We start from the raw sequence: 15090 nt of genomic DNA, 5'->3' as shown, positions 1-15090 counted from the left end.
ACTTTTTTTTTTGGGCTAAGGATGTGTGTGGCTGCGATGCTAGTGTGTAGCGGAGAAACGCGAAGTATAGGGATCATCGTCATAACAACGCGATGCGCAATTGTTTTTACTCAATAGATATCCGTTACTCTAGTTATCTGGAGATGCACAAACGCAGGGAGTCACAGTTTCATCAGTGCAGGTGCAGTAAGATCTATCAGTTTGCGACTAGTTGTGCTGCTCAAGTTCACAAATTGCCAACACTATGCACGTCTCTGATGTAATCCCAACTAGATCCTGACCAGGCTTAACTATGCCCTTCCTACCTTGAAGCTCAATATCTGCACCTTGTTAGCGACATGTCTGCTCGCATGCTCATCATATACTCACATCATTCTTTCCCACGGCAACAACATCATCCTCCGCCACTCTCCTCCCGCCCTCTGTCTCAACATACGCCATCGGCGCGTCACCCATAACCTTCCTATACACATCACCGACTGTACTACCCTTCTTAACAAGCACACAATCTCTGAAAACAGCGGTCGAGCTCGCACTACCACTGGTATACGCGTGGATGTTGCGGACTGGGAAGACTGGAACGAGTCCGAGGAGTTCTGCCGCTCGCGACAGGACCTGCACGACACCTGTGCTGCCAAAGCGGTAAAGGACCATGTCCTTGAGATTCTCGATTCGTGTTGTGAGCTTCTCGTCCAACTCCTTCAGTCCGCCTCCATCGGGGTCGCCTTGCTCGATCAAGTCTTCTCTTGTGTCGACGAACTCGCTGCCCTCTGTGTATTTGATAAAGCCCTGTTTCGCTAGTTTCCGCAGAAAGACTTCAGATATCGCGCTGCAAAGCACTATGCTCTTGGCATCCACCTGTTTCGCAATTTTCGCAATGTTCTTGTCCGCGTCGGGGTGATCGATCTTGTTGAGTGCGATAACGGTCGGGAATTTCTCGTCGGTAAAGGCGTTTACGACTCGTTCGATGGTCTCGTTTGACCAGTCTTGTAGTGGTTCCTTGAGGGCAAGGCGATCGAGACAGCGCGCAACGACGCTGGATGTGGATCCGTAACCTGAGAACTGGTTTTGTAGTGTCTCGACTGCCGTGGCTTTGATAGCGACATGCCTCCTCTTGATACTGCCCCATTTCTCCATCAGGTTGCCTTGTATCCATCGCACAATCTCGCTCCTCAGCCAGACAATGTCTTGACTTGGGTCGTAGCCTCTTGTCGCCTTGCCCTCCGCATCGGTCGTCCCACTCACATCCACCACGTGTACAAGCGCATCTGCATGTCGCAAGTCGTCCAAGAATCTGTTTCCGAGGCCTTTTCCCATGTGTGCGCCGGGCACGAGACCGGCGACATCGAGAAGTTCTATAGGGACCGATCGCCGTCCTTCGACGCAGCCGCCGTAGTTGGGTTTGCAGCGATCAGCGAGACCGAGGCGCGCGCAGGGGCATTCGATCTGGAGGTAACCGATGGCGCGCTGGGGATCGATGGTAGTGAATCTGGTTGTAGTATTAGGAGCTGACGATGCGAACAATCGAGCGCGGTGTGCGCTGCGCAGTCGCATTCCATGGATCGGAGAGGGATGACTTACGGGAAGTTACCTACTCATAATCAGCCTACATAGCTCCCAGCGTATTCAAACATGTACGGACCGACTTTGGAGGTAGCATCTGTCAAGCTGCCATGAAATCCATCTTAGAAAGATCCGCGAAAGAGGGGTGGAGGGGCATTGCGCACCTGTTCAGTGTAGTCGACTTGCCGGACGAAGGCTTGCCGACGAGGCCGATTAGCGGGTCGCGAGGCATATCTAAGGAATGTAAAGAAGGAAGAACGGGGGTATCAAAGAAGGCTAGTCGAGTGCTGATGGTTGCAGTGCGAAAGCCAACATTGTCAAATTCGCGACCGCCCTTATCGATAACGCACTGACATCACACAAGGCTGCAGCTCGCCATCACTCATGCATTCAGGCAGATAGGCAATGCTTGTACTCGACTCCATACAACCCAGCACCCCTCACATTACGATATCTAGAAGATGTCTATCTTGCTACAACGCCCTAGAATGCTGTTCATATCAAGATTCACTATCCTCCCTCCTATCCAATAAACCAATCAATACACCTTGTTGAAAATATGCTCCAAAGAGAGACTTTTTCGGGGGTATAACGTCGCTGAATGGGAAAACATAAACATTCGCAACCACATCTGCACAAAAGTCCGGATCAGCCCCAACCCCGAAGCCGCCAGCGGGGTAGACCCCATATTAGATAGTAGAAACCTCATGAGATGCCCAGTAATCGTTAATCTATATTGAGAATATCTCTCGGTTTCGTAAGGTTATGTGTGCGTTTTCTGAAGCCTTGTTAGCTACTCGTCGATATCAAGCTGGCCGGGATGCTCTGAACTTACGAGACTGGCAATAGCCGCCGCCGAAGCGAGGTCTGGTTTGCCTGACACACTGCGCTGTGCTGCGCGCGGCAATCCACTTCCACCTGCGCCATTGAGTGGCGCTCCGTTTGCTGCACGCTTAGTACCTGCTGTTCCAGGTGCAAGTCCTTGCACGGTGGAGTGGCGTCTCGCGGGAGCAGATGTTTTCACAGGTGAGTTGCTGTTCGACACCTGACGTTGTCCGCTGGCTGCGGTCCCGTTTCTGAAGCTAGACACGGGAGGCTCGGGAAGAGGTCGGACACGTGGCTGTGCCGACTGTGGGGGCGGCATTCGCTTCGCAGGTGAAGACGTGCCGGACGGGGCGTTGAATGGTCGTCGTTGTTGATTGCTTTTGCGTACGCCAGTGATGAACTCATGCTGCATCGCTTCATCGGGCTTCATTCGACGTTCGGGATCCCAACGCAGACAGCGCGTGATGAAGTCAAGGAAGGCCTCATCGTCACACTTCAGGGCTTGTTGCAGTGTCTTCGAGCTGGGTCGTCGCCTGCGGCCCTTTGAGGAAACAGTGACTCTGGGCTTGCCAAGGGAGTCAAAGAATAACTTCTTCCTGCTGCTCTTCTCGATGAGGTGCTTCTCTGGAGGTCCGAATATCTCCATGATGCAAGCAAGCTGCTCCTGTTCGTTCTCTCCAGGGAATATGGGGTAACCGGTGAGCAGCTCCGCAAGGATGCAACCCAAACTCCACATGTCTATTGGCAGACCGTAGCTCATGCCGAGGATGACCTCCGGCGATCGGTAGAATCGCGACTGAATGTAAGTATAGACCTTCTCGGTTTCGAAGCAACTGGATCCGAAATCGATGACCTTGATTTCCGAGTGGAGCGGATGCGCAAGCAGAATATTCTCCGGTTTCAAGTCACAATGGATGACTTTCTGGGTCTTCAAGAGGGTCAAAGAAGCCAGCATCTGTTTGCAGAATCGGCGAATTAGGCGTAGGGAGAAGCCCTTGAACTCGTGTGCCTTGATGAACTCGTACAGATTCATGCCAAGAAGCTCGGTCGAGATGCAAAGATGGCCACGGAAGTAGAAGCTCTGGGTGAAGTTGATCATGCTGTGCTTGTTATCGGGGTCCTGGATATCGTTAGCAAGCTTACTCTGTATACTGAATGCACCTTTCTTACCCATTCGCGTAGCTTCTGAAGAATGTTGACTTCGACCAGAGCTTGCTGATGGAACCGTTTCTTGTTACGAATGATCTTGATCGCTTCGAGCCCTCCCGTCTTGTGGTCTACGCAACGCACGACCTGTCCGAAGCTGCCCTTGCCAAGAACATCAACAACTTCGTATCTGTATGCGAGATGGTCTCCCAAGACGATGTTGTAATCGCCCCGTTCGTCGTCATAGCCGAAGTTTGCGGTCTGCGCATTTAGATCGCCAACGTGCTTCTTGGCGTTCTTCGTTCCACAGAAGTAGACCTCCTTGTAATCGATGATCTCGCCTCTTTCGAATATGTTCAAATTGGCCATGCGCACAGCATCACTTGGACTGACACGCTCCTTGGCTGTAGCGCGCTTACGGAGCTCGTCGACATCGCGCGCCGCATGCTCAAAGTCTTTCCGCTTCGAAGCAAGCTTCTTCATTTCTTCGTCGGCCAACATGTCATCTCTATCGAGGTTCGAATCGAGATTACGAGCTTTGAGCATGTTCGACGAGCTCTTCGTACCCAACATTCGCTGCATCGGTGTCAAGATCGACGTTGACTTCTGTGTCGCCTGGCTATTAGCCTGGTCCGTGTGGCCCGATACCGCACGTGTTCCAGCATTCCCTACAGGCTTGCGAGCACTTAATTTCTCAACCTCTGTATCACTTGCAACCGCTGTTGCAGAGGGTTTGCGGCGCCCGAAATCAAGGGATGGTCGACTCCCACTCTTGGCGGGACTTGGGCTTGTGCCAATAGCACCGCTCCAAGTAGCAGACGCAGGTAGCCGCGGGGGAGGCATTTCGCTGTGCTTGGGAGGCTGGGGTTGCTGTCTTGGTTCACCGCCCTGAGGGCCCGGTTTTCGAACCTGCAGATTTTGCGATTGATGTGTTGCAGCTTTAGATGAAGCTCTTCTCCAGCCACTGAGGCTGAGCTTTCGCCGCAAAGATGAGCCAGAAGAAGGCGTTTCAGGTTCGGTTGACGTGGACGTCTGTATTGAATCCGACGTGTTCTTCTTTTGTAATGGCCGCGGGCCAGCAACCATGCTCTGCATCTCCACATCCCTCGCAGAGGATTTGTACTCGCCGCTAGGTCGTGGCTGCAAGCGGGCGAACTCCCCGCTACCCTTTGGTAACGAATTCGATGAGAAAGGCGTGGTGGCTTGACGTGTTGGGTTCAAGGTCGGAACGGGAATCGAACCAATGTTCGGGTGGGTATCAAGCGACGAGTCTGCAGCACGCAGGTTGAAGGCAGAGCTACTGCTACGCAAGTGTTTGTGGTATTCGTCGTGGTGGTTGTTCCTTGCGAAGAAGTTCGCCTTGGAGGCTGTCATGGGAGTACTAGGCGTTTTATTGGCAGCACGTTTAGGTGGTGGCGTTACATTACGGTCGTCCACTTCACCAGAGGGCGCAGGGAAAGACGATATCCGATTGTTGAATGGTGTGCCGAGCGGCAGCAGATTCAGCGGTGGCAGTCTGATTGGCTGTAGATTCTTCTTGCTGGACTGCTGTACCGTGGGCGTCCTCTCACCTTCGGTACCAGCTCCAACAGTTAGTCCCCGTCGATGTCTGATGGACCCTGTGCTCCTGTTCATAACACCGCCTTCCAGGGTCTCGTTCTGCCGAGGCTCGGCTCGTTGCGTGTCAGGCGTTGACACCGGTTCTTGAGGTGCTTGAGGAGGCGCGCTCATCTTTGAATTGGGTGTTGTGAATGCAAAGCTGCTGCGCTCCGGGTCCTTGGGAGATTCAAACGCTTTTGGTATGGCAGGTACAGGAGGCACCTCTTCTTGCTCCCCGCCAGCTGAGCTTTGCACGTTCCGTGGCTTTGGTGCAGGCAAACGAGAGCTCGTCGGAGCAGTATTCGTGCGCAAGGGTATTGATGAAGGACCAACCTTCAATGAGTTCAAGCTTGAGTTGGACGAGAGCGATATACCAGAAGCATAGGACTTGCGCTTCTGCTCTGGCGTCGCGCGCGCCGAAGATGGTGTCATGCTGCCTCCCACAGCCAAGGCTGGGGACTGGCTGAAGGCTCGCTCGTCGAACGTTTGATCGCCCTGGGGAGTGGGAGGACCCACTGGGCCGCCTGGCGGATGATTTGGGTTCATGGACAGTCTTCTGAGCCGCCGAGCGTCTGTGGGGCTGATGGTTCGCGCGCCAAGCCCAGAGATGTGTGGAGCCGTCGACTGCCGTTTGCTCGAGGAGGACGATGGTGTGTACGATCTTTGCGCAGCGGGAGACCTGCCAGGGGAGGGCATTGAGCTTGGATCGGGGGTCATGGATGAGACAGTCAGGTGGCCCGGTTGCTGTCTCGAAGGCGGTTGTAAGGACTTTGCTTTGGCGTTGCGTGCGGCAGTTGGGAGCCTGGGTACTCCAGTGGTAGGAGCTGTGTTGATGTTTGCAGACAGTGTCTCTCGCCTGTTTCCCTTGTTCAGTGACGGCGCACGGCCGAGCTGGGGCATTGTGTTGTCGTTGGCCAGTCTGTCCATTTCCTGGCGCTCAAAGCTACTTGAAGGCAGCATTCCAGGGCCAACGCTCTTCCGCGGTGCTCGGGCAGCTGGATTTGGGGGTGCCTGGGCGGGGAATTGACTTTGACGACGTGAACGAATGGCCATGTTGCTCTGCGGCGCTGGCATGTTCGTGTCAGAGCCCGATGCGGTAGAGGCGCCACTTGGCTTCCTCGCGGTGGACTGGCTGAAGCGGCGAACGAAGTCGCTGCTGCGTGTGGGGGGCTTGTCGGTGGGCGTTCCCGTAAATGACGGCATGTTGTTGTTACTGTGCGTGGTTGTGTTGGCAGGCGCGTTGGCCTTGAACGTGCCAGGCGCAGGGAAGTCGCTCAGAGCGGGCTCATACGCGAGGCTGTTGGCGAAGTCGTCGAAGTTGACGGCGGGCAGGAAGTCGTACGAGCCGGTGCTCTCAGTCGGCTCCTCCTTTGCAGGCCCGGGCTGCGGCTGCTTGGTGAAGCTGAAGCGTGGGTTCGAGGGGACGGTACGCGTGGCCGCCGTCTCATTCGCGGGCGTGGGCAGGAAGGAGCGCGTCTCGAGGGAAGCGACGCTGGCGCCGCTTGCCATTCTACTGCATCACGCGTCAGTGCTGTGGTCGCCATAGCTGCGGCGTCGTACCTCTGCTTGGTGAAGTCCTGGGGCCGCTCGCGGGGGCCCAACGGCACCTTGGCCCTGCCCCGTCCTGCGGCGTTGTTGTTGATGGAAGGCAGCGGGCGGGCTGCGCTTATGGCATTGGATGCACTCGTCTTGCGCAGGCGGCTGCCCTGGTCGCCCGTCTTCTGGAACTTGCGTACGCGGTCTTCTGCAGCGCTGCGTTAGCTATGACACCTCGTCGCGTAATGCGACAGCCACCCTAATGCTTTTTCGTACCTGAGGAGCCGCTAGAGTCCTCCGACATGTTGGACCCTGACCGTTCGGGCACGTTGGTCGTCTCCATGGTCCGAGTTGCAGTTCGCGGCTGCGTCGCCATGGCCAGCTCCACAGCTCGTGATTACGACGCCGGCAATGGACGCTCTGCTGTCACGAGATGCTTCAAAAAGTCTCCCTCTTTCGAAAAGCCGGGATGGTCTCCAAGCGTCGAGCTTGGGCACCGAGGGAGACTATGCCGACATGTCGAATGGGCCCGGCTACAGCGGTGAAAGCGATCGGCGGTCGGTAATGAGTCGAGCGAACGGCTATCGGAAGGATTCAGGCTTAGGCAATGGGCTGCGCAAAAAGCACGGCGCTGGGTTGCGGCAAAGGGGAGGTGTACGATAGTCGACGTTCGTCAAAGTCACAATGAGGGTCGCCCGCAAAAGCCACCAAGGCACTAGGGTTGTCTAGTTGACAAGGACCCACGGCCCCTGTCCATATCTGCCTCTTGCGGCGAATAGGGTATTATCAAAACAACTCTCCTCTCCCAGGAAACGGACGCATCGCCCAACGGCCCTATTGTCTCGCTGTCATCTCAGCGTTGCTGCCACGCTTCTGTCCAGAGTAGCTGTACACCAGGCAGTACGACCATCACCTGCCAACCATGATTGCACTACCCAAGCTACCCTAGCCCGCCTGCACATGGCACGGCTTTCAGCATGTGCATGCTGAACCCTCAATCGTGCATGCTCTGGAAGCTATCTATGTAGGGGAGGTTACGGCCCCGAAACATGACAGCGGGAACTCCGCAGCTCTCCGCAGTCTTGATTCTTCATCTCACCACTAAATGGTAACGGAGACTTCACAATGTAACAGCGATCTCCAAGAGCTTCTTGGTTGTCCAAGCCCAAAGGTTGTTTGTCCCTGACCATCCCAATCGCGCACGTGCACGGCCACATGTGGGGAAACGCCGGAAGCAACAACGTACCACGGCGCAAGCTCGACGCCACGAGTTCACATGCGCGTGCGTCATCCGTTTGCTGCACCAACACCTGCTTTTGGACCCTCCACGCCAAACTGAGGATGCGCTTTTGAAATAACGGAACCGAAAGAGCAGGGACAGTTTACCATCTGGATGTTGTCTAGGCAGTTGCTCGACGTCTGCACGGATTAGGAACTCGCGACTCAGCCACATGTGACACACCTACCTCGAACACCACGCAACACAAGTGTGACTTCCTTAATCACAGTCTGAGACCAACACGCCACTTTAATCTGGTTGCCTGCCTGACAAGAGGAACAAGACAATCACACTGCAGGTCCCGCCATGGGTTCAGATAACTCCGAGTCGCTGGCGAACCGCGGCACGCCCATTCCGGTAGTCCAAGTACAACATGCATCGAATGATGGCACGCCCACCACGGAGAGGCCCCACTCCCGCCGTCTGTCGGCTAGCAGGCTTAAAGACAAACTGGAGTCGCTGGGTGATAACATAAGTCGCGAGTCGAGTAGTAGGGTGGGAGACAAGATGATGAACATGTAAGTTATCCGAACCCAGATGTTGCTGTACAAGCTGAACATCACGAGCGACCTCGAATATAAGAGGAGTGTGCAATATAAGATATATTGAGCTGATTTATATAGGCTACTGGCACAAGTTCTGCCCTCGGAAGACCTCTCTGACGGCTCGCCTCCGGATTCAGCCTCGACACCAAGCGGGAACACACCGCAAGTCAAGGACCGGCGCTCTCGAAGCTATGTTGCTCGACCCAACTTCAGCATCCCCACTATGTCGTCCAACTTCCGTCGCTTCAACTCGCGCATCGGCGTTGCTTTCGTTGCTCAAAATCGCCTCATTCGGCTGTTCACCTGGGCTCAGCCTACGCAAACCCTCTCATTTCTCTTCGTCTGGACCTTCGTATGCGTCAATCCGTATCTTGCACCTGTACTCCCGTTGGCATGTGGCATGTTCTTCGTCATGGTTCCTGCATTTCTGACCCGTCATCCGGAGCCCATGACGAACACGGTAGATATCGACGGCGATCTGTGGAGAGGAAGCTTGGGAGGACCACCGTTGGCCGATGCGAAGACAATCAAGCCTGCGCCTGAGTTCAGCAAGGACTTTTTCCGCAACATGCGCGATCTGCAAAACTGCATGGAGGACTTTAGCCGTGGCCACGATGCTGTACTGAGCTTCATCACGCCGCTCACCAACTTCCAGAACGAGAACCTCTCATCTATGCTCTACCTCATCCTGCTCGTTGTATCGGTGCTGCTATTCATATCGGCGCACCTACTACCGTGGCGCGCAATATTCCTCGTCCTTGGATACACTTTGACAGCGTTAGGGCATCCCAACGTTCAAGACCTCCTTACAATGCCCGAGACCGAAAAGTTCATTTCGGACGCAGAACATGAAAGTCGATCGTTCCTCCTGACCATCTCACGCGCAGACATCGAATTGGAGACATCCCAGGAGACGCGTGAGGTAGAAATATTCGAACTTCAACACCGCGCCCTACATGACGAGCATGGCGAGTATGAAGGTTTCATGTTCTCTCCATCACCTTACTCGCCCTTGTCGCCTTCTAGAATCAGCGGTGACAGACCCCGCGGTACCCCGTTCTTCGAAGATGTACTTCCACCCCGCGGCTGGCGCTGGAGCGACAAGAAGTGGACGCTCGATCTGCTGTCTCGTGAATGGGTTGAGGATCGCTGTGTTACAGGCGTAGAGGTCGAGGTCGAGGGTGAGCGATGGGTGACGGATCTGCACTACGAAGTCCTTGAGAGCGAAGGAGAGAAGGCCAGTGCCGCAAAGGCGAAACTCAAGAAACGGAGCGGGTCAAAGGGAAGCAGCAGGGATATTGCAGATGAAGAAAAGGAGGTCTTGCGCCGGGCGTGGGAGAGCCATGCACCGAGTCGCAAGGGCGAGTGGAGGAGACGGAGGTGGGTGAGGGGTGTTGAAAGGATGCCTTGGAGAGAGGGCCAGTAGTCGTAGATTATCGGGAAGACACGGGCGCAGATGTGGTGTTCATCATCCACCCCGCTGTTGTTCCTTTCAGCTTGCTTCATCGATGCTGCAGCGTTGGTGTTTTCACATCTAAACTATCACCACCGTCGCATTCCACAACAACAAACTTGCCTACACAGCAACACTAATCGTCGCAATCCGGACAGCTTCATTGTATGTATGAACAAGCAACTCCACAGCCAACACCCGGTTCCTGATCTGCACTCTTAGCTTGATGCCACTGCAGTAGCGTCGGCGTACAGGAACGGGAATTTTGCGGGGTTGGCGACGGTGCGTGAGGCTGGATTGGCTGTTTGATCCCGTCCTCGAAGATTCGGTTGTCGCGTCGTGATCTCATCACAAGAGGCAAAAACCATCATTCAGCATTCACATTCTATGGCACCGGCCTCTATTTGCGGATTTAACCCGTGTTGCTCCCCAACGGCCGATTGCCCGACTTCGGCAGCCAGCCGTTTCATGCAGGGCAGCTACGCTAGTGTGGAGGCACTTAGTAGCCCGTCGGCCAGCCGCGCTACCTCCGCTATAGTAGAATCATGGAATCCATGAGTGAATTGATTGCTAATGTGACCCAAGTGACGCCCACGAAACCGATTGCGCGGAGCACTCGGCTCGCAGATTTCTCTTAGGCAATTACTGAGCACTACGCGTTTCGGCCTGCTTCTTTGACATTATCCACCAAGGTTCGCAGCCGCGGCCGGAAGGCAGTTATAATGCTCATTGTTCTCTCACGCCACTTCCCTAACCATTTTACTACTGTTCGTGTTGCAGTTGCTTAATCGAGTCAGCTCTTCAACATCTGTCTTTAGCCTACCGTCCGCGTCTCCGCAAAGACCCCTCTAGCACTGGGCTCCCCAAACTCGGAACCAACTCGTTTGGTGCCTGGGTTCCACCTCCGAGACAACTTACCAGACACGCCTAGATTCCTTTCGCCCACACACAAGTACCGCGGATTTAGTTCATCTCTACCCCACCCTCCGCTCGTCGTTCCTTAAAAGATTTGGGAATCCCTTGATCAATCAAACCAGGGGTAATAGTTGGTGGCGACTACCTCCACGGCCGTTAGTCGAGTTGTACTCCTTCCCCGACTCCGATTCCATCACGCGACACCTACTCCGACTGCTTCCCACGACCACCGAGCACAACAGAACACCTCTATCCCTCTAACAGTCAGACACACCCAAACTTTATTGCCGCCTACCATCACAATGCTTCCGACTTTGCCTCAGTTGGCCGACTACGGTATCTCACCTCAGAACGGCTTCTTGCCCGATGAGATACCGCTCGATGTCCTGCCGGATCGCTACTACCAACCGTGGGAGACGATTGTGCGCAACTTCCAAAGCTTGATCCTTGCCAAGCGGCTACGTGGGATAGTCGACACATTACCAGTACTGGGAACCGAATTCCTCCTCACAGAAGCTGAATGGCGGAGAGCCTACTCCATCTTGGGGTTCATCGCCCATGCATACATCTGGGGCGGTGACAGACCATCTGATGTAAGCCTCGAAAATCTACATGTTCCAAAGCGATGCATAGCTAACGACCCCGTTCAGATTGTGCCACCATCCATCTCGATACCGTTCATGGAGACATGTAGACACTTGGAGCTCCCACCAGTCGCAACCTTTGCAGCCGTCTGCCTGTGGAACTGGCGACCACTATTCGACTGGGAACCTGCAGACACCCTGGACAACCTCGCGACGCAAATGACCTTCACTGGCTCGATGGACGAATCTTGGTTCTACCTAGTGTCTGTAGCGATCGAAGCCAGAGCCGGACCAGTCATTCCGATGATGATTCGTGCTATTGAAGCTGCTAGGGATAACGATAGCAAGACAGTCGTGGACTGCCTTCAGAAATTTGCCGGGAGACTCGATGAGCTAGGCGCCCTGTTGGAGCGCATGTACGAGAGCTGCGATCCACATGTCTTCTACCATCGCATTCGACCCTTCCTAGCTGGGAGCAAGAACATGGCCGATGCTGGTCTTCCAAATGGTGTCATGTTTGATGATGGTACCGGCCAGCAACCATATGTCCAGTTCAGCGGCGGCAGCAACGCGCAGAGCTCCACTATCCAGTTCTTCGACATTGTCCTAGGAGTGGAACACAGACCCACCGGCGAGAAGAGAGATGACACTGGAAAGCCTGCTCCATCTGGACCCTCGCATGGCTTCATCCAGGATATGCGCAACTACATGCCCGGACCCCATCGCAGGTTCCTAGAGCACATGGAGAGCGTCGCAAACATTCGAGAGTACGTCACGTCGAATCGCAGAGATCGGGCTTTGACGACATCCTACGACGCATGCCTAGCCATGCTACGGAGTCTGCGCGATAAGCATATCCAGCTTGTATCGCGGTACATTATCATCAAATCGCGCGAGACACAGTCGACCGCCCGATCACTGTCACCCAAGCCAGCAAACACCCAACGTGTCAACTTGGCCAACACTGTGGCTCGCACGGGAAGCAAGAAGCTTCGTGGCACAGGAGGTACAGCTCTGATTCCTTTCCTGAAACAAGCACGCGATGAGACTGGCGAGCCCGCAATCGATGCCTGGGCAAAGCGATTGCTCAACAATGGGCCTGCAGATATTGGAGCGTCCTTTGGCGTCGATGACGGCGTTGCCCGGCTAGGCAAGATATCGGAAGCCTTCAACGGGCAGGTTGAGATTGTCGGTCTTGCGGGAACCTGGAGTGTCGATGACAGTGAGGGAGGTATCTGTCATTGGTGATGGATGAGACCACGATTACCTCAAAAGCATTTTCTCTGGCGTTTGGATTTGAAACGAACATACCCTTCTCGACACGGCAGTGCGAGCAAATAGATATCCATGTTAGCAACTACACTCTCGACTCAGGTTCTTGCAGTCTCAGTCGCCATCGATGACTGAGATGATCGGTGTCTGTTCGGTCAAATGTCTGCATTGCATCATAATACAGGTGAGAACGATCAGTTGATCCCCAAAGCGATGTCATCAAGACCCACGAGGTCGTGAGCCAGACCACGAGCGTCGCACGTCTTGGGTTTTCAATGCGCCACCTTCGTCAGATCTCCCGCGCAAGGCCAAGTTGCGCGCGTCGCGACTGCCCAACGTGGGGCGTGACGTCATACTTCACATGCTCCACTAGAACTTCCAGACAGACAAAGTGATATATAACACGCTGCCATCGCGACCTTTGGCTACAACTACAGCTAAAGCTCTACTGCACTGAATTACACTACTTCAATCCTACCACAAAAACAACAACACAACCATGTCTTCAAACAAGGACGCGACTTCCACCCCTCAGTCCTACATGGACAAAGCCACCGGCGCAGTCCAGAGCGCCATCGGTTCTCTCACAGGCAGCACCGCCGATAAGGTCAGTCTCCGCGCTTCTCCTTTGCAAAGCTCTCTACTAAACCACTTCAGGCCCAAGGCGAAAACCGCAAAGATGCCGCCGCCGCCGAACACGACCTCTCCCACTCCGCCGCCAAAGCCGGTCCCTTCTCCGTAACCCCCGACGGCGGCGTCGCAAAAGACAACTCGGACCGCACCCAAGGCTCATGGAACCAAAACATGGGTGCCGCGAAGGAAGCGCTCGGTGGCCTCACCGGCGCCGAGGGCCTCAAGCAACAGGGCATCCAGCAGAACAAGGAGGGCAAGGAGCAGGAAGCTGCGGGCCAGGTCAACGATCTCGGAAAGGGGATTGGCGATAGGCTTGGGGGTGCGGTCGGTGGTGCTGTTGCGGGGCTGACGGGTAATGCGGCGCAGAAGGAGGAGGCGCAGAGGCAGCATGATGAGGGGAAGGCGAGGCAGAGGGGTGTGGAGGCGGATCTGCAGAAGCAGGTTGAGGCTGAGAAGGGGGCGTGAGGGATGGATTTTTATGATGTGAAGGATGGGCTTGGGAGGGAGGTATTGGGCACATGTTACGGATTTTGAGATGATACCCGATGAATGATAGTATGTTACTTTGGAGAGCTGTGTGCTTTGTTGCATGTCTTCGCGCACATGTTGTGTGTTTGGTTCGCTGTTCACGCGCTGGCAACATGAACAGGATTGTATCCCAAAGGCGCTTAGGAATCTATTCTCGGCGCAACACCAAAATTTATCAAAAATTCAGAGTTGTGTTCCGCAGGAAACATTATAGGTAGAAATGCAGCAAATAGTACAGCGGATCATACTGTTGCTGTGATGATTGCGCTGGGGCAGCCTGGTTGTCGGTTCAAACCAGAGTCATTGTCCATTTGCGATGATCAAATGATAGCAGGTCTTCCATGTTCTGTGCTTGTTCTCTTTCCACCGATGGGCAAACCAATTCCGATCGATTCCGGCCATACACCGGCATGTTCCACGATGCATGTCCACGCAGGCACATGCCAAGCGCCCCGGCGATCTATCCGTGCAGGACTTTGGGCTACTCATTGCTAGAGACTTCGACGATGAAGATTGCGGGCGCGTCGCTTGTCGCCAATCCACCGAGGGTTCAACAGGCGCAGCCAAGGTGGAACGAGAGCTCCAGTAGTTTGACCTAACCCCCAGGTTTGAGCCACAACTAACTATGAATAGAAGCCTACGCCACATGGTGAGGCTTGACATCATGTTAGCGGCATGATGGCGGGCGGCTGCTGTGACGTGAGGTGGATCGACGGCACAAGCCCATCAAGCTTGCGCAGCTCTTGTGGCTGGTGGGCGATCCAGACCTTGCCAGCCAAGAGCACCATCTCACCGTCTAGAGACATGTACGTTTGGCAAATGAGGCTCGGAAACACGGCCGCTGCTGAGTCCGGGGTTGACCAAGCAGCAGCACGCAATTTCCCCCAGCCTCAGAACGCGGCATGCGTCACTCGCAGGGCTTGACAGGCAATCTCGACGTGGAAACTCTGCTTGGAAGTTTGAGCGCGATCTTGTTTTGCTGTCGGGTCACTCGGACACCTATGACGCCACAACGGAAGGTGTGGCGCGTGCGGGTACGCGGCAGCGCCTGCCATCCTTGCTGAATTTCACCGGCTACGTCACTCTTGTGGTCATGAGCTGCCCTCGTCACCTGCCATAAATACTAAGCAAGACTCCCGCTGTTTGTCAAATCATCACACCATCAATCCGCACTCTACTACAAGCACTTCCAACTCTTACACGCAAGAACAA

General features: G+C 54.7%; 5 protein-coding genes across 5 annotated transcripts; 3 read left to right on the top strand and 2 right to left on the bottom strand.

The window, feature by feature from the left end:
- Positions 1-290: 290 nt before the first annotated feature.
- On the bottom strand, positions 291-1795 carry J4E78_001534 (uncharacterized protein; the record flags this gene model as incomplete). Its single annotated transcript, XM_049362193.1, has 4 exons — positions 291-320; positions 370-1489; positions 1639-1668; positions 1728-1795. The coding sequence occupies 4 exons, from the start codon at positions 1793-1795 to the stop codon at positions 291-293; spliced, it is 1248 nt and encodes a 415-aa protein (XP_049227476.1).
- A 561-nt stretch (positions 1796-2356) lies between these two features.
- Positions 2357-7012, bottom strand: J4E78_001533 (uncharacterized protein; the record flags this gene model as incomplete). Its single annotated transcript, XM_049362192.1, has 4 exons — positions 2357-3508; positions 3559-6643; positions 6694-6877; positions 6946-7012. The coding sequence occupies 4 exons, from the start codon at positions 7010-7012 to the stop codon at positions 2357-2359; spliced, it is 4488 nt and encodes a 1495-aa protein (XP_049227475.1).
- A 1242-nt stretch (positions 7013-8254) lies between these two features.
- On the top strand, positions 8255-9919 carry J4E78_001532 (uncharacterized protein; the record flags this gene model as incomplete). The annotated part of the gene is made up of 2 exons (XM_049362191.1): positions 8255-8466; positions 8572-9919. The coding sequence occupies 2 exons, from the start codon at positions 8255-8257 to the stop codon at positions 9917-9919; spliced, it is 1560 nt and encodes a 519-aa protein (XP_049227474.1).
- Positions 9920-11163: 1244 nt separating this feature from the next.
- J4E78_001531 (uncharacterized protein) lies at positions 11164-12693 on the top strand (the record flags this gene model as incomplete). Its single annotated transcript, XM_049362190.1, has 2 exons — positions 11164-11454; positions 11512-12693. The coding sequence occupies 2 exons, from the start codon at positions 11164-11166 to the stop codon at positions 12691-12693; spliced, it is 1473 nt and encodes a 490-aa protein (XP_049227473.1).
- Positions 12694-13216: 523 nt separating this feature from the next.
- J4E78_001530 (uncharacterized protein) lies at positions 13217-13815 on the top strand (the record flags this gene model as incomplete). The annotated part of the gene is made up of 2 exons (XM_049362189.1): positions 13217-13324; positions 13375-13815. The coding sequence occupies 2 exons, from the start codon at positions 13217-13219 to the stop codon at positions 13813-13815; spliced, it is 549 nt and encodes a 182-aa protein (XP_049227472.1).
- Between the last annotated feature and the right edge of the window lie 1275 nt (positions 13816-15090).

This window comes from Alternaria triticimaculans (genome assembly GCF_023758025.1).
Source record: "Alternaria triticimaculans strain BMP 0046 chromosome Unknown scaffold_1, whole genome shotgun sequence".
NCBI lineage: Eukaryota > Fungi > Ascomycota > Dothideomycetes > Pleosporales > Pleosporaceae > Alternaria > Alternaria triticimaculans.
Note: the sequence above shows the minus strand (reverse complement) of the source record. Positions and strands in the feature narration are given on the sequence as shown.